Source organism: Macrosteles quadrilineatus, unplaced genomic scaffold, assembly GCF_028750875.1.
Source record: "Macrosteles quadrilineatus isolate MER2022 unplaced genomic scaffold, UCM_ALF_1.0 Scaffold_6__1_contigs__length_79288215, whole genome shotgun sequence".
Lineage (NCBI taxonomy): Eukaryota > Metazoa > Arthropoda > Insecta > Hemiptera > Cicadellidae > Macrosteles > Macrosteles quadrilineatus.
In genome coordinates, this window is record NW_026542599.1 from 22,108,052 (window position 1) to 22,132,221 (window position 24,170).

General features: G+C 34.4%; 1 protein-coding gene across 1 annotated transcript; it reads left to right on the forward strand.

The window, feature by feature from the left end:
- Positions 1 to 369: 369 nt before the first annotated feature.
- LOC128997381 (uncharacterized) lies at positions 370 to 23,865 on the forward strand. Its single transcript, XM_054423017.1, has 16 exons — positions 370 to 591; positions 1,136 to 1,165; positions 2,057 to 2,080; positions 2,757 to 2,789; positions 5,124 to 5,237; positions 6,465 to 6,569; positions 7,326 to 7,454; positions 9,748 to 9,777; positions 15,824 to 16,086; positions 16,873 to 17,026; positions 17,368 to 17,535; positions 18,311 to 18,370; positions 18,742 to 18,850; positions 19,472 to 19,543; positions 22,308 to 22,440; positions 23,588 to 23,865. The coding sequence occupies exons 1-16, from the start codon at positions 370 to 372 to the stop codon at positions 23,760 to 23,762; spliced, it is 1,821 nt and encodes a 606-aa protein (XP_054278992.1). The 3' UTR covers positions 23,763 to 23,865.
- Positions 23,866 to 24,170: the final 305 nt, after the last annotated feature.

The following is a 24,170-nucleotide window of genomic DNA, read 5'->3' on the forward strand; positions in this document are numbered from 1 at the left end:
AGTAAAAAGTTTAGCCCCCATAAACCTGAAAATTAATATAGGATTTTTTATTCCTGAGCCTTGAGCCAATTTAGCCAACTTTTAAATTTGACTTTATACTTGGGAGCAGAATAGAAAACATAATCCAAAGTCATACCTCCAGAGGAGTGGTTTTTGAACCCTTAAGATATGAACGTTGGCCCTCTCTTTCCTCAGTTATCAATACCAAGATAAATTATTAGTTATTCAACCACTGTAGTAACATCATCACTGTATAGTCTTATTAAAGGGTGTAATCTTTGGTCGTATAAATTGTTACAGTCTTGTATGTAAATTGTATCAGTTGTAAAATAATCCTTATCAAAATTAGCCCGTAAGGGAATAAATCACATGACTGTGCATGCGCAGAAAGTTCTGCCCGGCAGCGACTTGCCTCGGGGCATAATTTTGGAGACCTTCGCATTTTGCCATGAGGGCGCCTGGGGGCGTCTTTTCGACGTGCCCTGCCTCGCCCGGTCCTGTGTGTGGAGCTCCATAAGCGCCCGTGCAATTCCCGTCACACAAGACGCCCCGGGGCAAAGTGCCCTGTCGCGCCCTGCCTTGCCTGGTTCTGTGTGTGGCCGGCCTCATCCTTCACTCTTATTTTTGTTGAAATACACACCTAGGCGTCCACATCTCAATTGATAATAATATGATACAATAATGTATAAAAACGTTTGAGTATTTTATGCTTTTTGGAATCATTTTTATCATTGAATATGATGAAATGAATATGCTCTTTTTTACCAATCATTGTAATTTCTCAATGGAAGCAATTGAGTCATCATATGATTGTGTGAATCAACATTGGTATCAATTAGAAAAACTTACAAAACAAAAAATAGCTAAAATAAAAATATTTAATTGCATAAATTACCACTTGACTCACTAAAATTTTTAGATTTAGGTGAATTAATTAAATAAAAAAAGTGAAAGGTGGGTAATGAAATGTTAATTTGTTTATAATTTCAATATATATTTAATTATGAATTTTAGTATAGAAATATTTTTAGTTTACCAAAGAAATACTGATATTTGGCCAAGAAAATACTATCCTTTCCTTGCATTTTATGTTTTGTTAAATTTTCACTGAAATTAATTTAACTTTTTTCCACAGTCGTCGCAATTTCCAGGTTCAACCGTCAGTGTAAGTATTGACTACTATTAAAATATATAAATTTTTACATTTTTCTGTAACTGTTTTAAATATTTATGCGACTACTTTGTAAAAAGTTTCAAATCAAAAATATCTTTTTCTAAAAATAAAAGGATATAAAAGGGGATCTGATGCACAGAGTTCCTTGGTTTTGATGTCTCATTTTCTAAAACTCCCTTCGAACATTTATTTGGAGTTTTGACTATTTACAACTGTTATAAATGTGTCCAATCATGCCAAATCCTCTGAATAGAATCAAATTAAATTTGGGACATAATATTAGGCTGAAAAGAAAATGTTCTAAGCCTTCTAAGTCCCCATTGTATGGCAAGCAAGCGATATTTAATTCTATTTAGCCGACAAAAAGAGAAGCAATATTCTGTTTTCATAGCTCCCCAGAGCATTAAAATTCCTTAATTTTAAGTTTTTGCTTGATTTACAAATTTTTATTGTTACTACTAAGTAGTAGTAGATATACTGGCTGGGTAGCTGAGTGGTTACAGTCCCGTCTAACAATCAAAAGGTAGCCAGTTTATCAAGGGAAAATTTAGTCTTTATTTTTGATTATATATTTAGATGGGCTCAAAACCGAACCCAGCTGTCCTTGATCATCCTGACTGATAAAACAGCTGATCTTAGTCATTAACAAAGCTAAATAGATAATCTCATAACATTTTACACTCATACTTTGCTCATGGGTTGAAATACACACCTAAGTGGCGTCCTCATCTCAAATAATTGATACCTAAGACTTATTAAAATGAAGTTATCAAATCAATAGGTATTTTTGAAAAAAAAAAATACGGTTAGGATTTAGCAATTTACTATAAAAATATTTTTAGTAAATAATGATTGTAAAAAATAATGTGTTTTATTTTTCAGTTCAAAGAAGCTGTGGAAGTTACAGTAAGTAATGTACAGTTAACTAATTACTGATACAAGTTTGAATAAGATAAGAAAATGTAAATTATCCCCATAAAAATAGTAACATGACATTTTTACATTATTTGCGATATACACCAGAGTAGGCCTATTTTATTTTATAAGTTTTTTGTAACTTTCATTTACATCCTATGTTTTCAAGCTCATAGGTTGGTATATATTTTAGCAACGGTTAGTCCCTTGTAGGTCAACGAACAAATTTCAGGTACATTAGAAATGCCAATCTTATGTGGTGCAGTGATGATTTCACGAAAATGCAGACCAATGATGATTATATGTAGGGTCATTAGATCAGCCCTATATGAAATTCTAACATTAAAAGTTGAATGAATCACAATTTCATTTTATTAGCTTCTCTTACTAAAAACGTCTGCATTTTTGTTTAAATGCTTGATGCAAAACGTATTGTTCCTGGATATTTATATACTAAGTTGAGTATTGCAACATATGTTTATCAACCTGATTTTTATCAATAACATTCTAAGGCACATATTTACTGACATATTGTGTCTGACACTTAGGCCAATATTTAATGTAACTGCAAGAAATACAGTAATTACTGCCTCCTAAAAAACTGTAAATGTACCAATAAAAAAGTCAATTGTAAACCCACTTCATAGTTATTTCATTGTGTTTTCAGCACAAACCAACTCCAGTTCACTCTGAAGATTCTGTAAGTCAGTAAACATTTTAATTCTGTTTTAGTTTAGACTTTTTATTTAGTTTGAAATTTTATTTTAATTTTATCTTTAGAAATACCAAGATTACAACTTACAAGTAATGTAAGTGAAGTTAATTACATAGATTTTCAATCCACCAGTACAGTATATCTTTTGTTAAATAATTTTGTATTCTGTTAGTTCCTTGTAACAAGTTATACGCATTTTCGCTAATTCATAATAAGCCAGGAAACATCAACAACTTACAATCAAAAGAGAATTCTTAAGTTTTGATTAAATTGAATGGTTTTGTAGTCAATTTTTTGTTCATGTCAAATCCACAAAAATGTTTTCTTCATAACTTTTTTCCTCTCTGTTTTCAGCCATGTGTTAAAAAATGCTTAGCTATTAAATAAAATCAAACCCATGTGCTGATAAAAATTGTCCGGTTAAAGAGATGACGTTTCCGTCAAGTGTAGTCCAGTTAAACCGATGTCCGGTTAAAAGGTTTCCGGATAAGAGGGAGTCTACTGGAGTGATGGATTATTTATTTATTTTTTGTGGGGAATACAACATTTTTACTTGTCAAGTTTTTGGTCTAGAAGCACAAAACCAATCAGTTTCTGTGGCAACAATAATTAGCAAGTCAAGTAAAATTAGTTTGTATTATTCATGGTTTTCGCCCCAGAATAAATTCCCAGTTACCACACACATTTCACCATGGTCAGTAAATCTGTTTGTTTTCAATTAAATTACCTATTTAAATCTAACAATAAACTCTAAAATATTTTGTTATCGTTTGTGATAACCGCTAGATTGAAGAACCTCTGCAATTGGCTGGACCACAGAGAAGAAAGGTACAGAGGAAACACGTTAAGGGACGACCGTGCGCTTTCAGCTCTGGTATGTTGTGCCGGAAATATACCTAGTACGAGCAAGGAAGAGTCCAAGCACTGTGCGGAAATTCCTATCGCACAGTGTCTTCCTCCACCGTGAGCGTTGTAGTATATGATGGCAAGGAGGTGGTTTTGGACTTTGTCCCAGACACCAGCTTTAGTGATAGACACCACATAAGTGTACCATTGAATGTTTCCTCTGTACCTTACTTTTCTGTGGCTGGACCTATCTTGAGTCAACACAATGTTTGAATGTTACTATATTGTTAATTCCTTCTTGTCCCTAAATAAGTTTTAAATCTTGATAGGTTTACTTTTGTTAGTTTAGTCACCTTAAAATTGTATGAAAACATCTAGTAGTTGTTGCCATGGCAGACAAAAATAGACAATTTAATGGTTATTAACCTCCAACTCCAGCTTATGGTCATGGTTATTAACTTTTAGTGTTGTTAACAAAAATGATTGTTAGGCCTATATTTTTAGAAAAAAATATCTTAAGTTCAGGGTTTTTCAGTTTGAAATATTTTACAGCACCAACCCAACCCGTTGGAACCCTTTTAAACCAAATTCTAAATTTATTAGACAATAGAGAATAATCCTTGTTTTTTGTTGTTCAGAAAAGTAATTAGGGTAAATAAGGTAAAACTAGCTAGTAAGGATTACAAGGATACTTTATAACAAAAAATTAAACATTGTTTCTTAAATTAATTAAATTCAATGAGATTTTTAATTACAACTGCCCTTCTTCAATTTGTCTGTTGGATCCGTTATCTTATTGATTGTATAGATGGGTGGTACCTCTCTTTCCATTTGAAAAAAAAAAAACAATAAAATTAGCCAATTCCAGAGAAAAATGTTGTCTATAAGTTTCTTAACTGTAATGAATGTGAATTATTTTGCAGCCTATGTAGGCCTATTCTGTTTTCTGGCTGAACACAGTAGTTTGGTTGTTTTATTTGGTCGATTTTTATTATGCTAAAACAATTTTATATTATTTCATAGTTTGTTATTGAATATATATTTTTTGTAATATCTTTGTAAACGTCTTTATGCAAATTCAAATTATATTAGTTAAAATTCTAGATTTAATTAACGATTTTAATGAATTAATGATCATTTAAAATTACAACCAAGTGTTAGAGAAATATATCACCTAGCCTACTACATCAAATTATTGTATCAATCAATAAAACAAGTTATTTAATTTTGTATAGTTTTAAAATCCAGGATTTAATACTTTTGTCAACAACGTTACCAACTAAGGTGTTGTTAATACTTTTTGTCAACAACATTGATTGGATTTATCACCTAAGGTGTTGTGAGCTTAAAGATTTTGTAATTTAAATCTGACAAAAGATGACAAAGGAAGATTTCAATCATCACTGTATATAGCTTATACAGTTATACAGCTTGTTAGCTAAGCCCAAAGTCACACATTTTTTGCCTGTACAGGTCCATTCTAAGAAGACGATTGACAGTGACAGATACATAGCTCTGACCAAACAGCTTGAGCAAGCTCTGTGGGAGAATGAACGGCTTAAGAAGCAGTTGCAAGAACGAGGCGGGGTACGTAATTTGTTTATGTAACTTTTGAGTTTACCATTGACGTTGAAAAATAGTAGACTATTCATTATTAGAAGACAAATCTAAATAAATTAAAAAAATACTTTGAAGAGTTTTTAGCAAGAATTTATAAGCCAAAGAGACAAAAATAAATGGTATCAATAAACGAAGGGTGAGCGGTGGGCGTAACCGGTTATGGGTGATATAAAAAAAAATTTCAGTAACTTTTGAACCCTAATGCTCTGTAGCTCTGTACACACACTTACTCAGACATCACTTAAAAACCACTTTGAAAACGTATGTTTTCACCCAAAACTCAAACTCAAAAAGTATGAGGAGAACTATACTTTCTCCATATACTATGTATGGGAGAGAAAGTAAAAATTATGTACCTCTATAACATTCAAGTGAAATTTTATAAAAAAAATCTCAATAATTCGAACTATACCCCAGGCAAACTAAATTTGAGTTAGCATAGTTCACTGAATGTACTATACAGTAGTTGAATTTGACCAACATGTAGGCTTAGTTCACAATAGATATACTTACTTACTTACTCCTGTGGCCACACAAATCCCAAGTGATTTTTGGCCTCGCCAACAATGCTCCTCCACTGCTGCCTATCTTCTGCTGCCTCCAAACTTGCTCCTAACCTCCTGAGGTCCTGCCTCACTTAAGGTCATTCCATCTTAATCTGGGCCGTCCCAGCGGCCGTCGTCCTTCTGGTTGCCCCATCCATACCTTCTTAATCATACTGTTATCATCTCTTCTATATACATGTCCTAGCCATCGTAATCTTCTTCTCTTTACCATTGCTATGATATCTGGGTCATTATAAAGTTCTCTTAATTCTTGGTTCTTCCTTATCCGCCATTCACCATTGTCATTAATAGGACCAAACACTCTACGTAAGATTTTATTTTCAAAAACTATCAATTTCTTTTCATTTTGCTTTGTAAGTGTCCAGACTTCTGCTCCATATAGTAGAACTGGTTGTATTATTACTTTATACATCTTTATTTTAGTTCTTCTGGTCAGGAGTCTACTTCTAAATAGTTTTGTTAGACTCCAATAGCACCGTTGAGCTGCTGTTAATCTACATTGGATTTCGTCGTCTTGTCTGCTTTCACTTGTTATTGTCACTCCCAGATATAAATAAATTTTAAACAACCGCACACATTGGGTTCAAATGAGTATTACATTTTGTTAATAACCTGTGATAAATTTCAGGATGAAGCTCTGAAGAGACAGAATCAGATTTTGGAAGACGAGCTGAACCAAGCTTTACGGGAACTAAGGGAAGTGAGGCCTATTGCGGAGGAGCACAATAAACATGTAATTTTTAAAAATTTAATTAATTCTGAAAACATTATTGATTTTGAGTTTAAGTCTCATGCTTATTTGAAGACTCAATGCCTTTCAATGGTATAGTGATAATTAATTAGTCAGTATACTCAAAATCAATCACCATTTACCACCTATTTTTTGTGTTACAGTGTTAGTGTTTACAGTGCTTGATTTCTAAAGGTTGAAGCGTTTGAACTACAACCTATCGGGATCCATGTGTAACCAAATTAGGAGCATTAACTGTTTGAAATTACAAAATATTAACATTGCTCTTGTGGTGGGCAAATCCAAGGTGGCCATTAGCTTCCCTGGAGAACAATTCAAAACTACAAATAATATTTCTAATCTCACATTTCACTCGATATTCAAATTACAATTACTTTGGTGTTTAAAAAAAAGTATTTTTGGCAATAATAACTCCCCAGCAGATGTTTGAAATTATCCAAGATAGCCGCTAGCCAGCGGCAAATTATCCACAATCAGCGGCAATGAGAGGTTATAAACAAAAACCTCTCTTATGAGTAGGGATTATTAGGAATTAAAAAACGGTTGTAGGTAAAGTAGTGTACGCAACTCACATAATTAGCCTTAATGACACTCGTAGAACTTTTAAAGGTACCTTAAACTTTCTACTTGTGTTTTAAAGACTATCTTTAAGCAATCGTTGTGTAAACTACAATCATAACACTGTTAATGTTTACTGTATTTACCCTACAATTATTAAAATCAAAACATTTCTCACAGTGTTCTGCTCTGCGGACAGAGATAATCACGAGAGAACACTGCCATCATGCGGAGGAACATTTGGAGCCCGAGTACGCAAAGGAAGTGTCCACTGGGCAAACGATACATACTACGTTCACTGCTCAACAGGTATGTACTCCTCTCACATTAAATCATTGTTTTGGTGATATAGGAATATAAAAAAATATCTACTTCAAGGCGTTTAGATGACGCACTTATACTGTAGTAGTATATTACGCCACTAGTTCTGAAATGTAGTGTTTACGAGCATGATAGCATGATAATTTGGTTAACATAAAATCTTAGACTTAAGATATAGTACAATTCAATGAAATAGACGTTTAAATCCTGTGTTAAAGTTGTAGCGCAGTTCTACAATTAAGAAGAAAGTAGAAAAAGTGTGTTGGTGAAAAATACAGAGTTTTTCTTGGATAGGCCTACCAACTTTTAACCATACCAAACTTAAAGTTAAACTTATCCCAAGCTGTAGCATCTTTGATGTCCCCATTAGTTATCATTGTATGAAAAACTTAAAGAAAAGATATGCACAGTCCCCACTAATCTGTCCTCGTCTAGTCCCACTGCTTGATCTGACCGTGCTATCGCCTATCAGTGACATTGATATCGTGGTAAAATTGTGACTTTTCGTGATCGTTGTGTGGATATTATCACCGTCTCCTAAAAATCAGAAAAAATCTTGTTGACCACCTGCGACCACGGAAACATCATCATCGTTTCCGTGATCACAGAAACATCGCCATTGGTTTTTGCGATCGAGGAAAATCCTAGACAAATCCCACGGTCAGAGAAAAAACATCATCGTCTTCGGCGATTACGGCAAAATATTAAATATCTCCTGAACTCACAGGGGCATTATGAGTGTCTCCACCAATTGCCGGAACTATCGTTGTTTGTGGTCTGCGGCCAACTCCTGAATATCTCCTGCAGTAAAGGAGACATTATCGTATTCTCCCACAATCCTGTCAAAATATTGAACGTATCGCACAGTCATGGAAACATTATCATAGCTTTCTGCGATCGTGTGTGATCAATAAATGTCAGTGATCAATTAGTTTGGTTATTTAATTATTAATATGCTCCTTGGATAATGCGACCTTTTCACTGTACAGACCATAGCCTTGGCCCTATGAAGTCAGATTAGAGGGGCTGTACTGTATCACAATATGTAGGAGGCTCTTTCAAATATGTTCATTTTGGGTAATACTGACTACAGCTGGTCTATTATATAGATAGTTATCTACCAAATTCAATGCTAGAATAAACTTGAAACTGTGTTAACCTATATTGAAAAATCTTTTAGAATCTTAGTTTTTTCTTCATAATATTGCCAAACGGCTTAATCATTTTCAAAATAAACTTATCACACACTTTTTTAAAAATTTCTATATTTCGGCATTAGCCTTCTTCAGGAACAAACACAATAACAAATAGAAGTGTTTACCGGGTCTGACTTAGGGGAGGTACGAATGAGGCATTAGTTCAAAATTCCACCGAGAACAGCGCTGTAGTAGAGAGCACTTTGGCAATGAAGGTTTACTAATCGCAAAAATAGTTCTGTCGTTCTGTTCATAAAATAAAATAATAAAAGCCTCAAATTCAATTTTATAATTTTTTAATTATAAAATTTAACTATCATAACCTAACCGAACTAACCAAACTTGCTGATAATGAAATAATATAACAAAAGTTTAGAAATAAAAAATAATCTGTTTATTAAATAAAACTAGAAATTGCTCAATTAAAATTGTGTAATGACTTAATAATAAAATTAAACTGTCATAACCAAACCAAACCAACCAAACTTGCTGATAATGAAAAAATCTTGGACAAAAAGTCTATGCAACCAGCGGGATTCGAACCCGCGACCTTCTGCATATCGGCGCGGTACGCTGACCACTAGACCACCGAGGCCGATGGCCACAGGCCGTATTGTTACAGTAATGGGGTTCCTTCAGCTAATAAGAAGTCCACAGCTGTCATCGTAGGCTCTTCTGTACCTCCCCTGAGTAAATACCGTGTTTACCACTCTGAATCATATGGTTTTAACAAAAAAAAAAAAAAAGATTTTTGCTAAAACCATATGATTCAGAGTGGTAAACACTTCTATTTGTTATTGTGTTTGTTCCTGAAGAAGGCTAATGCCGAAATATAAAAATTTTTAAAAAAGTGTGTGATAAGTTTATTTTGAAAAAAAAAATAGAATCTAATAGAGAATTTTGTCCTTAAGTTTCTCACTTAACACAATAAGAGAGACTTTTTTCTCTTAGACCAAAGGTTATTAGAAAGTTCTTATAATTATGAGAGAGGCTGTTTCATTAAAAAATAAAGTTACTGTTTATAAGCAAAATTTACAATACAGTAATGTTCAAACTAAATGAAGTGTTAAATAAATTTATTTCAGGCGTCCCCAGTGCCGTCTTATTCATCAAGGGTAAGTTGCGTTGATACATTCTGTAATACTTATAAAGGTAGCCTACACCATAATATACAATTTATGATTTAAAGTTAAAAACAATTATAGTTATAGTTAGTTTTCTTGCATTGATCTACCTTATTGCATTATGCATCAAAATTAAATTAGTATACTTATTTAATACAATAATTCATAATTACAGCACTAATCGAATTGTTCTTAATGTCTTTTGCATTTCATGTCTGCTTTCTACTTTATTCTTATTATTGCTCATATTTATTACCAATTATGCTATGTTTATAAAGTGATTAATCCTATTTAATGTATATTCCAATGTAAAAATGGTGTTACCGTTGAGAGAATAAATAAAAAATAAAAAAAATAAAATAAGAAAAAACAAACATTATAGGTTTAGTATTGTTGAAAAAAAAGTTTAACAGATATTTTAACAAATGCTTTTTTTTGAAGCCACATTCAATATTGCAAGGTGTACTGTATAGATCAAATTACATTTAAAACAGTTATAATTTTTTATACTTATTTCCTTAAATTGTCATTCAGCATGCATTAAAAAAGGTGAACTTCTTTTCAAAAATAAGTTTAAACCTTGGTCTGCCGAAGTTTCTTTTTTAGAAGAATATAAAAATAGTGACCAGATATGTTTTATATGGTATCTGATCTTAACGTAAAATAGGTATAAATGCTATTTCACAAAGTAGTATGTACGCAACTACAGTAATATAAATATATATGGTTGTCATATGGTAATTTGTAAAAAAGAGGAGAATTTAGCTGGCGACCCCACTATAGTGAATAAAAATTAACCGGCTAGCAAAATTGTATAGGCACCCACATAGCACAAATATTATAACAGAAATGGTATGGGTCATAAACATAAACAAAATTATGTCACTGGCCTGATGTTAAAAACGTTTTTATTAATATTTAAATTGAAATGGAACCATCAAAAAACTTCCAAAACAGTTGTTACGGCTATTAGTATAGACATTGGGCCAGTGACGTCATTTGTTTTTGTTTATTTATCCTTACCGGTTTTTTTCATATTCGTGCTACACATTGTCAATATTCAAATACGGTACGCGAAAGCATAAAATGCTGCATTTTGCTTGTCACAGCTCACTAATAATAACGAATAACCGAATAACGTAAACAAAACACTCTCTGTCTGCTAGACTTGGTCGTCAGACGCGAACTGAAGGACTGAGAGCCAATAAAACAGACTGTAAACTAAGTACAATTCAATTCAATTAATTCATTTCAATTCAATTACATTGTTGGCCAAAGTGAAACCAAGGAATATAAAAACTTAAGTAGAGAGTACAAAATTTGCATTACGAAATTGCATAGCAATATTTGCAAACGCAAACATTTATTTTATTCTAAAAGCCACAAAACAGCCATTTTTGAGTAATTTTAGTTTAAAAAATTAAAATGATGGCCACCTGCATACTACGAGGAGATACTTTCACTGTGAGAGTTATTTTAGATGTATTTTTGTCTTATATAGCATTAAAAACCATATTAATGTCAATATACCTATTAAAATCTGGGGATTGCTCTTTTAGCTTGCTAGTTTAACAGATATTAAGAAGTTTATTAAGTTGGCTGAGTTGGGAGTATATGTAATTCAGTCTTGTTAGGCACATCCTTAAGCTATTTCCCGTATTTATGATATTGTGTACTGATGTTGCTGTTACGTTTGTTAAGAACCAATATTTGTCTCATGGCGATCAAAGGGTCTAAACTGTGTATGTTTATGTTTAAGATCCAAAGGTAAATCTTTTTTTTACACTAATCACCCCTAGACAGATTTTTTTCTTCTAATTATATTGAACATTCCTTGATCTATTAACAACAGCAAACACAATGTTTTTATAATACAGTTATACAAGCATGTTCACTGCAGTTACTCACATTATCGAAAGCTGAACTTGTGTGATGGCTTTAGTTTGGTTTGTTGTATTTTCATGCATTTTTCACACGAGGACAAAAAGGAAAGAAGAAAACAAAAGTGGCCTGATGCAAAATCAGTGATTTCAAATTCAAAGAAAGAAGAAAAACAAACGGAAAACATTGAAATGTAAGTAGGTTGTTGTATCACCTGATTAATACAGTTTTATGATTTTTTAGTGTAGAGATAAAGGTATGATTATAATTTATAATTCACAGCAAAAATATTGGTAAAGTATCAAGCCCAATTCAAGTGGCGCAAACAGTAAACAAAAAGTTTTTCTTAATATGCATTATATTTGCAGATATTAATGATTTTTATAATAGTAGGCAACAACCTATTGTGCGCTAAAATGTTGTTTAAAAACCATTAATGCTACCAATAGAGAGTTTAAAATATTTATTTATTTTTATTTATAAACAAATTTCTAGTTTTGGCAATATCTACGACTAGTCAAAGATTTGTGAATAATTAGTGTATTTTTGAAGACCTTACTTTGGTTTTTATTGTGTTTTTGATATAACCTCTGTTTGTGTATAATGACATTCCAAAACAAATGTGATTAAGATTAAACATATTTTTATTTGTAAAAATTACCTATGGTTCTTAATCTATTATAATTAATGTAATGCATTTTCCCTTCTTTATAAAGCTAGACCATGTAACCCTCTTTTCCCATGTTATAGGGAACTACCCAAAAAGGTAATGGAAGAGAAAATGGTGAAAGAAGAAAAATCTTTATTTGGACCAAAAGAAGGGAACCAAGATATAAAACTTCAAGCCCCAGAGGAAATTAGTGTTGTAAATAAAAATTCACAACTAGAAAAAACGGATAGAACCGAAGAAAAGTCAAATACCGAGTTTGGAAATATGGAATTGACAAAGTTAGAATCCCTTTATGAACTTAGCACAATGTTGGAAGAAATTGAGTCGGAATTTCAACATTCTGAGAGTTTGGAAAAAGATACATCAAAACCTCAGTTGGGGAAGGTAGTGGTAAATGAGAGTCCTTCAACGACTTCTGTTGCACAGTCGGAAATCTCAAGTGATGGGTTATCATCACTTGTTCCTCTGGCTAATGCAAAAAGATTGCTTCGAAGGCGAGCTAGACCTCCGTTGCGATCCTCGACTCTTACTTTATCATCACTGCCAGCCAAAGAAGATGAGGTTTGTAGCACTGATCCTAGTAAGAGAAAAAAACTGAGGTTTAATATTGCTTTTTTGGTTTTAGAGTCTATTCTAGTCATCTCCACATGAAGAATTAATCAAAATTCATTCTCAAATAGAAATTTGGAATCATTTTTATAGGCAAGGAGATGTGTCCACTTTTGAAGCTCTTGCTTTTCCGCTCAATATCTTTGTCTTGATTAGCAGCCAACATAAATTTCTCTGTTTAGTTTATAAGATAATGAAAACCATATAGTTAATATAAGGTAGAAAACCATATTCCACAGATCAAATTCTCTATATTTTCAGGCTCTATGTCTTCTCAATTATTCAAAAACATAGGAAACTTGGAACAAGATATTGAGCTTAGATACTCGCATGAAATCTCAGAAACTATAACCTTCATACTGTGAACACCCACTTCCCAGTTTTTTTAAGAATAATAATAGAGTATATTTAATTTTTACAAATTTACCTTATGTGGGTACTAAGATAAATAATATTCTAGTCACATTGTTTATGCTTGCTCTATCTGAAAAATTTTGTGAAATGACTACTAATTTTTTTATAGCATTAAGATGCTTGTTTTTACTGAATAAAAATATGAATGCAACATCTTGATAACGTTTTATTTCTAGGATGACTTTTAAGAAGATTAAAATAGATCATTAGCAAGTAAAAAATCATCAAAAGAACAATTGCTATTTCACTCAGGTAAAAACACAATAAATTATAAAGCATGTTACTTTTATCCACACAAAAATATTGGCATTTATCTTTGGCACAACCTGCTTCTTTCAGATTGTTACTTCAATGAACATTTTTGCACGCAACTCTCGGTATTGTGTTATAACACAGTTAAAGGGAAATTGTGTTAAGCCTAGGCTATGGTAAGATTTTTAATTCAGATAAAAAGATACTCTGGTAAAAATTAAGGGTTGGTTTAGTATATTTCCCCCATTTTAATGCAAGGGGGGGGGGAAGGTTTTCCATTACTCAAGGCATTCATTGAACTCCCGTCTCAGCCAAGCAGGGAATGTGCTTCTTATTTTTGACATAACAATGTCAACTCTATATTTCCAGTTTTTTTGTTATAATATTGTTTGTGGAAATTCTGAATAAAGTATTGTTCTGTATTTTTCACACATAATGTATGTATCAATATCTATAAGTTTTTAACTATATTGCCTCTTCTGATTAAAGGGTACCGCTTTGAGTTATGTCTTTTATTTGAGTTTTGCATGTATTGTAGAAAACTATTGTAGCTTATATTGATTGATAAATCTTTATATTTAATGGTAACTACTTATAAAACATTTATATTTGCATTTTGCGTCTGCAGTAAAATTCAATGCATGTTTTTTGATTTTTCTAAGTAAAAGCCAAAATATTGCTATAACTGCTACGTAAATATGTTAGATTTTATATGTATTATTTTAAAGGTTTGGTCATAAAATTTTCTAGTGTTGAAACACTTCCAAAGTAGAGGATTGAAAATGAAAATAACTTAGAGAATAATGAAAACAGTACCTATAATACAGGGTGACACAAAGGAACCGGACGTTTTTTAAACAGCTGTTCCATTGTTGTCGCACGTGGTAGGAAGATTGAGGTTATGTCATTACCTTCAGTGAGGCTTGCCATTTTTTTGAAATGGCTCAATGGACCCTAGACCATAGCGTTTTCGCATACGATACTTTTGTCAAAAATGGTGAATCCGTCGTCAAAAACCAGCTGGAATTCCGTCATCATATTAATATTGAACGCCATGGAACTTATCCAAGCCTAAATACGCTATTAAGATGGGTTTCTGGGTTCCGAACAACTGGGAATATAACTAGAAAGAAACCACCAGGCCTTGGTAGAACTTCTAGAACACCCGAAAACATCGCTAGAGTGAGAGCAGCATTGATAAGGAGTCCAAGCAGGTCTGCGTGAAAACATGCTCAAGAGTTGAACATGAACTGTGAATCGGTAAGGGGAATTCTTTGGAAAGATCTTAAGTTTCATCCTTATAAAATACAGTTAGTGCAGGAAGAACGGGTTATTTTCAACAGGACGGTGCTACAGCCAACACTGCAGACCAATCAATGAGTCTTGAGGCAAATGTTTCCTAACAAGGCGATTTCTCGATTTGGTGACATACCGTGGCCCCCTGACTTGTCCACTAGTGATTACTTCCTTTGGGGGTATTTTAAGGAGCGTGTTTATGCTCACAAACCACACACTCTAGAGGATTTGAAGTTAGAAATCACAGAAGATATCAATGGCATTGAACAAGACCTCCTGACCCGAGTTTCAGATGATTTTCAGACCAGAATGAACATTTGTAGAGAAGTACATAACCACCATATGCATGACGTCATTTTCAAAAAATGACTGTTTTGTAACAAATGGCAAATGTTTACCTCAATATATACCTTATTAAAACCATTTTATTCCTTTTAACTACCGTGTACTACTTATTTAAAAAACGTCCGGTTCCATTGTGTCACCCTGTATTGGAGGAGGAACGCTTAAACCCATACAATCCTAAATTAAATTAGTATAATACAGATAATTTTCTAAATTTAAAGCAGTTTTCTTCATTTGAGAGTTCTTACAGTAGTCAAACTTTTATTTTTGAAGATAAAATTACCTGTAGGACTATATTGTAAGACAAGAATGTGGTTGTAGATGGCATCGTTAAAGCCAAAGCCAGAGGTTATCAATCTGACCGATCCGTCAATGCACCCATCGTATGCCAGCAAACACAAGTTACGTCAACAGAAGTCATTGTCTCTCGAAATGTCTGTTGTTAATTACGATTTGCACTCGGACAGAGAAAAAAAACAAAGACTATCACTCAGTGAGTCTGACAGAGCAAAAAGAGCGCTTCTTAACTACCAAGATAGAGAAGATGTCTTATGTGGTTTTTTTGATCAGGGACGACAACCGTACGTTTCCCATGTTTCGCCACCACCCTCGGAACATTGTGTGAAGACGGTGGACATAAACGATCCGGCCCAGCGGGCAAACTTGGTGATCGTCTCAAAACACGATTTTGAAACGGTGCTGATGCAGAAGAAGAAGTATACGACAGAAGTGGAAGTAATGGAGCCGGCAGACGACAGACAATCACTCAACTGTAAATTGGAGATCTGCATGTTCGACTTGGACATTGACAATAGGATGATGGAGTATCTGTCGTAAGTTAAAGTAGCTATGGAGATTTATATATTTTTTAATTTTCCCTTACACCCTAAAACACTAGGCTATTTCGAACCATTGTACACATTACTTTGGGCTGTGTGTAGAGGGTTGTGTCGTAATAAATAGCTGCAATCTGTTGGTGAATGGTGAGATTTGAACCTGAGGACCACAGTGACTGAAGTCCCACGCTCTACTGGGTAGGGCAAACTTCAGTTTACAGTTTGGCTGAATGGTTGGGAACAAGAACAGGTGCCTTCCTGCAGTTTCCCTGTCATGGGCTGCATCATTCACTACTAAAACTGTTCACTATTGACTTAAAACTTTCTAAAAAATACGCAACCTTGCCAAACAAAACACTATTTGATGCTAGAAAGGTCATGATTAGCAAATGGTAATTTACACTTTTAATGGAATGACAACACGGCTTATGCATAGATTAATCAAATTTCAAGATTCATTTTGTAATACTTTATAATTGTGCAGCCATGTTTCATGATTAGAACAAATTTTTCATGACATTTACAAACTGAATGTTTTATTAGAGTTTCAGTGATTCATTGTTTCAGTTGGTGCATTTTTTTTTGAGTCACTTTAAAATGGTCTACAAAACTACCAGTAACTCTATTAATTGTCTAAAAAAAGACAACGTACCTTTATCGTCAGTAAAAGGAACACACCTTAAACCTATAAATAAAATATATATCTTGTGTACATCTATCTCCAGTGTAACTATAAAAGTGATTTGTATGGTTAAATTAATGTTTCTGTTTTATAACATACAGAAGCATACAGCCAGAGCCCAAGGTGTATGTAGAGTGGAGTTTCGTCGGGTTAGATCAGAGGACAGCGCCACTGCCAGCGGAACGGGCTCTCTTCTACACCAACGTGATGTACTTCGGCCCCCTCAGCTCTGAGATCAAGCACTACCTAAATAAGGTATGTCATGATAATAGAAGGAATAACTGTTTTGAAAGTTGTTGTATAAAATATTTTTTTAAATTTTAGCAAGGTGTGTAAGAGATTAGCTACGTAAGAAACAGGGAACAGAAAAACCTCTTACGAGTATATTTTAAATGCTCGAGAAAAATAACCAATTAAAAAAAAAACAATGTATACAATCAGCAATAAATTGTGAGCATCATGAAGTTTTATGTATTGAAAAACCATTTAAATGCTGTCAGGAAAACAAAAATTATTTTCCAAATTTTAAGGGTTTGAACATTCCTACTCAGATTGTATTACACTCAACACGTTCACAATGTTGACCTTGTCTGTAGGTAGAGATGCCAATAGACCTGTACCTGGTAAGATCCTCAGGGCATCCTGTGAAGGTGGCTGAAGGCACGCTGGACATGCTGCAAGCCATGGAGCAGCCCAACAGATGCTTCATACGCAGTGTGTTTCTCCGAGGGAAAGACCTACCTAGCCGCTACGCAACAGACAGGGTCAGTTAACGTTGCTTTTGAGACTTCACAACTTAAAAGTTATGGTTTTGTAGTACTTATGATAGAATTAATGAAATTAATATGACTTGGCAGTTGGCTTTGTAGTTAATGACTTGGGATTTGGCTTCCGTTAAGGATCACACATATCCATCAGGGCTTGAAAAATATTTATCATTAAATCAGAGCCGAATTTAGGTTACTTGCGGCTCTAGGCCAAATTGATCCTTGTGAAACTCCAAAGGTGGAACCTCCCAGAGATTGAGGAGGGATTGTGAACATCTCTCAAGATCAAGAGGATATCATCATTCATTACTAGTCACAACAAATAAAAAAAAAAAAAAAAATCAATGTTAAAAAAAATGTTTTTGTATAATATGCTGTGGCTTAGTTGGCCTAGTGGTAAATCAGGCACTGCCTTCAATGTCCTCAAGTGATTCCCACAGAAATAAACCAAAACACAACACAAAAGCACAACTTAAAAATATTGATCCTTAAATCAGAGCCGGATTTAGGTTACTTGCAGCTCTAGGCCAGTTTGACTCGAGCGACTACTCCGCGTGAAACTCCAAAGGTGGAACTTCCCAGAGATTGTGTGATTTCAACACAAATAAACCAAAACACAATACACAACTTAACATTTGGAACAAATACCAACAATCGGTCAACAGAAATATGCCTAACAGTCGGTAACAGTGAGCTAGATTGTGTTAGTTTGTAATGTAATGTTTACATATTGGCTCCCATGAAACTTATGCACTTGTCTCATTACTTTCAGGCTATGGCAACCGTCAATTGTTCATTCATTCTTCATGAGTGCTGTGTTGGCGACCCACCAGTAAGTAGAGATTGTTACTTTGATGTGAAATGGATCAATACTGTTAATGGGAATCAGGTTGTCTTTCAAGAGGCACTACAAAGATGTTTTGCAGTGTAGATTTGTCTATTTACTGTTTTGGATCATATTAAAACATTAAGACGTAGAACAATCGTAGGAATTGCTGTGAAGTCTTTGTTGAGTTAATTAAAAGTAAAATGGTTAAAATACAATAAATTATATATTTTTCATGGAATAAATTTGTAATCCCTCAATGCCCTCAGTAGCAGGAACATACTTTTACTTTCATTTGTGTTGACTCTGTTGATTTTGTACTCTAACTTTGGCACAGAATTTACAATTCAAATGCATTCTGACAAAGTGTTTCTCAGTTCAGGGACCAGCTAGAAGTTGCCATTGGAACTTTGTACCTCAAGAATAGAGACGGTGGGGTTGTGCCTGATCATGCAACTCATATTTACATCGAGTACGCTCTTTTGGGTGAGTGATTTTGTCAATTACTATTGCTAGCTGTTTTGGTATATGCAATGTTATGATGATTGTCCATGAATTGAGTTTTAATTGAGATCCCTTTGCAAGAGAGCTTGTTTAAATCTGATTCCAACTGTGTGTGCTTGACTTCCTCCTATCACTAAGCTGATAGGTCACCAGCTGTATGCTACTCTCAGCATTGTCGTGGTAGCCGTTAATGATGGCAAGAAAATTTGACACTCTTACCAAGTTTGAATTTTATAATGTGATTAGTTTATTTTCCTTTAAAGGGTACAACCCTGTTTAAAGTCCTCACTGGTTGTTATATTTTTATGGGTAAAGATATACAGCTGTAAAAAATCTGTTCTTCTCAAGTAGGGAATTCAGAGAAGACAGTAAACGAGAAGACCATCTGATGTTCATGGCGTCTATTGGTTTTGAACAGTAAAAAAATTAGGGAGATTTTTAATTTTAAGAGAAATTTGTGGGACGTTTCAAAGACTACTCTTGACAATGGCGGACCTAAAAATTCACATCACAGCAGAAATAATTATTATATCAATCATATGTTTCCTTCTTTAAACATTTGATGCGATAAATGTAATATTTTAATGTAATTGTTGCTTTCAGGTCACTGTGGTCCAGATCTGGAGACTGACAGTATTCCCAGGGGTGAAGTCATGAAGTTCAAACACAGTAAGAGTAAGTGGCACTCTGAGTTTTACATTTGCTGTTAGTGAACATTGTAAAAACTAACAAACTCCCGGAAAAAAACATCGTTATCCTATACTCTAATACGAGCAATGTTTGCTTGTATGTATGTATGTATGTATGCTTGCTTGCACAAAGATCTCGAAAACGGTTCCGACGATTTTCTTCAAATGTTGTAAATAGTTTAATTCTAGCCTAAAAACGAGTTTACTGCAGTTAGAACTGCCAACAAAAATCTAATTACGTAGAAAAATTAAACTGAAAATCACATTTTTTTAACATTAGTCTTATGGGTTGCTAGGTAACCTTGTTGGCTGAATTAAATAACAAGGAAAAAGTAAACAAAAGACTTGAAGTTGTAGCATGTGTTCATAATAAGCCAACTACCCACAGTATACTAGCAAATTACAAATACAGTACAAAAGGAAAAACATCATTTAGCAAAGATTATACTGAAGATTACTCGATACATTGTAGTCAAGGGTAGCAGTGAGAAGTCTGGGATCTGTTTATGACGATTAGATAAGGGTATGGGCAATCCTAAAATGCTATGGGAAGGGAGGGAAACAGGTCCGTGACGTAGGAAGTGGTGAAGGAAGTAGTCAAGGCGAGCTGTCCGGAGTGTGGGAACTGTTTATGACGATTAGATAAGGGTATGGGCAATCCTAAAATGCTATGGGAAGGGAGGGAAACAGGTCCGTGACGTAGGAAGTGGTGAAGGAAGTAGTCAAGGCGAGTAGTCCGGAGCGTGGGAACTGTTCATGACGATTAGATAAGGGTATGGGCAATCCTAAATAGCTATGGGAAGGGAGGGAAACAGGTCCGTGACGTAGGAAGTGATGAAGGAAGTAGTAAAGGCGAGCAGTCCGGAGTGTGGGGACTGTTTATTACGATAAGATCAGGTTATCTGCAATCCTAAAATGCTATGGGAAGGGAGGGAAACAGGTCCGCGACGTAGGAAGTGGTGAAGGAAGTAGTCAAGGCGAGTAGTCCGGAGTGTGGTAACTGTTTATGACGATTAGATAAAGGTATGGGCAATCCTAAAATGCTATGGGAAGGGAGGGAAACAGGTCCGTGACGTAGGAAGTGGTGAAGGAAGTAGTCAAGGCGAGTAGTCCGGAGTGTGGTAACTGTTTATGACGATTAGATAAAGGTATGGGCAATCCTAAAATACTATGGGAAGGGAGGGAAACAGGTCCGTGACGTAGGAAGTGGTGAAGGAAGTAGTCAAGGCGAGCTGTCCGGAGTGTGGGAACTGTTTATGACGATTAGATTAAGGTTTCTACAATCCTAAAATGCTATGGGAAAGGAGGAAAACAGGTCCGCGACGTAGGAAGTGGTGAAGGATGTAGTCAAAGGCGAGCTGTCCGGAGTGTGGGAACTGTTTATGACGATTAGATTAAGGTATCTATAATCCTAAAATGCTATGGGAAGGGAGGAAAACAGGTCCGCGACGTAGGAAGTGGCGAAGGAAGTAGTCAAGGCGAGCTGTCCGTAGTGTGGGAACTGTTTATGACGATTAGATTAAGGTATCTGCAATTCTGAAATGCTTTGGGAAGGGAGGGAAACAGGTCAATGACGTAGGAAATGGTGTAGGACGTAGTAAAGACGAGCTGTCCGGAGTGTGGGAACTGTTAATAACGATTAGATTAAGGTATCTACAATCCCTAAGTGCTATGGAAATAGAGGGAAACAGGTCCATGACGTAGGAAATGGTGTAGGACGTAGTAAAGGCGAGCCGTGTGGAGTTTGGGAATGGATCTATATGTCTCCAATACAGTACTAAGACTGCTTTCAGAGTGGACTAATGATTTTCCCCGAGCAAAGCTCGGTCCCCAGGTACTGTTGTTGAGTGGAGTACTATGAAATTGTCATCACAAGGAGTTAAGTAGTTAGGTTTTAGGATATGTGTCTATTATTTCACCAATCCTACTCTCATCAAAGTACAAATTGAAGTACACAAATTTTTGGTTTATATGCGCCAGTTTCATTGTGACTGGTTTGATACAAAAATAATTGTTTTATGGTGGTCAATAAAAGAGAAAAAAACTTAAAGAATCTAATGCCATAAGTGAGGCTTACTTAGTCCATAGTCCTTTTTTTTATAGTCAACTTCAACTTTCCTTAGTCAGTTGGCTATTAGCAATGCTCCGTTCCTATATTAGAACTCCTACTACTTGAATCACCAAAAATTTGAATTACTTAAAGAAATAATTAAAAAACTAAAAACTGCAGTATTAGGACATCATTAAAGAAGGCAGAAGCTGCTATTTGTGGCCAAAACCAAAACCTCCCTCCCAATAGTGTAGACATCCTCATCAGAAACACCATCTTTTGTGCTCGTAGAAAAATTTTAGATACATTCCATAGTCGTGCAGACATCATCGTCTCCTGCGGTCATGGAAACATGGTGATCGTTTTTGCATTCACGGCAAAATCTTTAACATCTTCAGTGTTATTATGGACATCGTCATCATCTCTCGCAGTAACAGAAAATCATATTTCATATCAGATATCATATAGAATCTCGTCCCAATTGATTGGACAGTTAAAAATCCAACTATCTGATTCTTTGACTATCTGAATGTAGTCCAGTCTCAATTGATTCGGATAGTAGGAGTTCTTTTAAGACCCAGTTATGTGATACGTTTTTACCCTGAATACACTGTTAGTTATGAAATAAATCATTGATGGTCAAACCACAAGTGATTTTAGCAATGGTAAAGGAGGAAATAAAACAAACTGTGTATTACAGAACTGAGAGTGAATGATGAGAATGCACCTCACTTGAAGGCGATGCTGGAAGACAGAGATCCCAAGCTACTGAGGTTCACAGTGTGCGCCGAACCTTGCAGCTTGACTGCGGACACGGAGGTGGAGACAATGGGGTGAGTAGGGAATACAAGGAGTCCATCAAGGTTACGTTTTAGGGCCGCTTTTTTCTCTCTGTAAAATCTCTGCATTCTAGACTAATTGGGGTTCTAATGTGAGCAGATTAATGAAGGTCTCAATTAAGGATTTTATTGTGAAGGAAGACAGCTTTTTCACAACCATTTTGGTACATAAAAATACATGATTAGCTTGATCTGGATTGTTAAATATATTTACTGGATTAGGAACAACCCTTGACACATGTATATAGGTAATTAGTTACAGTTAATTAGTTTAGTTTTGCATAAAACTCTTTTTCTTTTTTTTTTGTATATTTGGTTGTGTAATTGTATATATGTGGTGGAATAAATTCATTCATTCATCATTCATTCATTCAGTTAATCTAGCTGTCCTTAATTATTAGGCTTTTAATAATTGGTCCTGACTCCTGGCTAACAAAAAGCTGATCTTACTAAGTAAAGTAACAAAGCTCCACAAGGAAACTCACTTAATTCCTCACTCATCCTTCACTCATATTTGGGTAAAAAATAAACATCTTAATTGGAAATATATAAAAACTTAATGGTTGTTTTTACTGACAAGTATAGATTTGTAGATCGAACATCCCCTGCCATAATGGAAAAAGTGCTTTGATATTATTATGAAAATCTATTGGATGGGTCAAAATAAAATAAAATATTGAAAATAAACATATGGTGACATTTATAAAAGTTTAAACCATTGAAGTTATACATTTTTCATTCAAACATTATTACTAAAAGCCTGTATGTGAATTAGGAATTTGTTTCAAACTGATCGTTTTATTTTACATTAAGTTTATCCACACTTTTTTACTGTTAATACTGTTCATAGTTTTTTAAAAATGAAAGTAAAACCACAGCAGGCCTTCTTAAAAAATACTTATTACCATCCCTGTTGATAATACTGCACACTTAGTCTAAATCACAAATCTTCCTACTTTTAATGATTTTCAAAACCAAAACTCGCTAAAAAGTAAAACCAAACATGAAAGTTTTGTATTAATATTAGATTTTTACCTTTTTTGCCTGTGTTCTTGATAATGAACGTGACTTAGGTTCTTATCTGGGTTAACCTAAACTAATTTATAATGGCTTCTTGTAACATTATAATATGTTTGTTTAGGCATGCAGACGTTAATCTAAATGAAGAAATGATAAAAAGAGGCCAAGATTTGGTTAGTTCACAAGTTCCTGTCTACAGCGTGGATGGTGAACACCTCGGTTCATTGAGTGTAACCATACTAGGGATCGGTACACTGCAGCAGATATACGCAGACGGTAGAGTGAAGTCACGATGACAAGTGGGTTAAGTAAGAAGGTTACATTCAAACTGTACACAGATATTTGACATCACAAGAATTATACTGTATTCATCTAAGAATAAAATATGGTTACCACAGATGGTTGCATATTGTTGCACTTTTTTTTACCAAAATTCTCTGCCATTTTGAGATTTGCTGTTAAACTAAGGGAAACTAATTGAAGTTCATGTATTTCGAACTTTAGAAGTGTATAAAATTTGGGAAATATATAACTGTTGGATTTTTTCAAGTTAGCTACTGTTAACCCACAGTAATTCACTCTCAATTTGGCTAACATGAATTCATATGTTACCAAGATTACATTAAGATTACATTTAGTTGAAATATTCTAGCTTGACAGTACACTATTGTCTATTAATATGAGAGTGCTTGACAAGGGGAGAA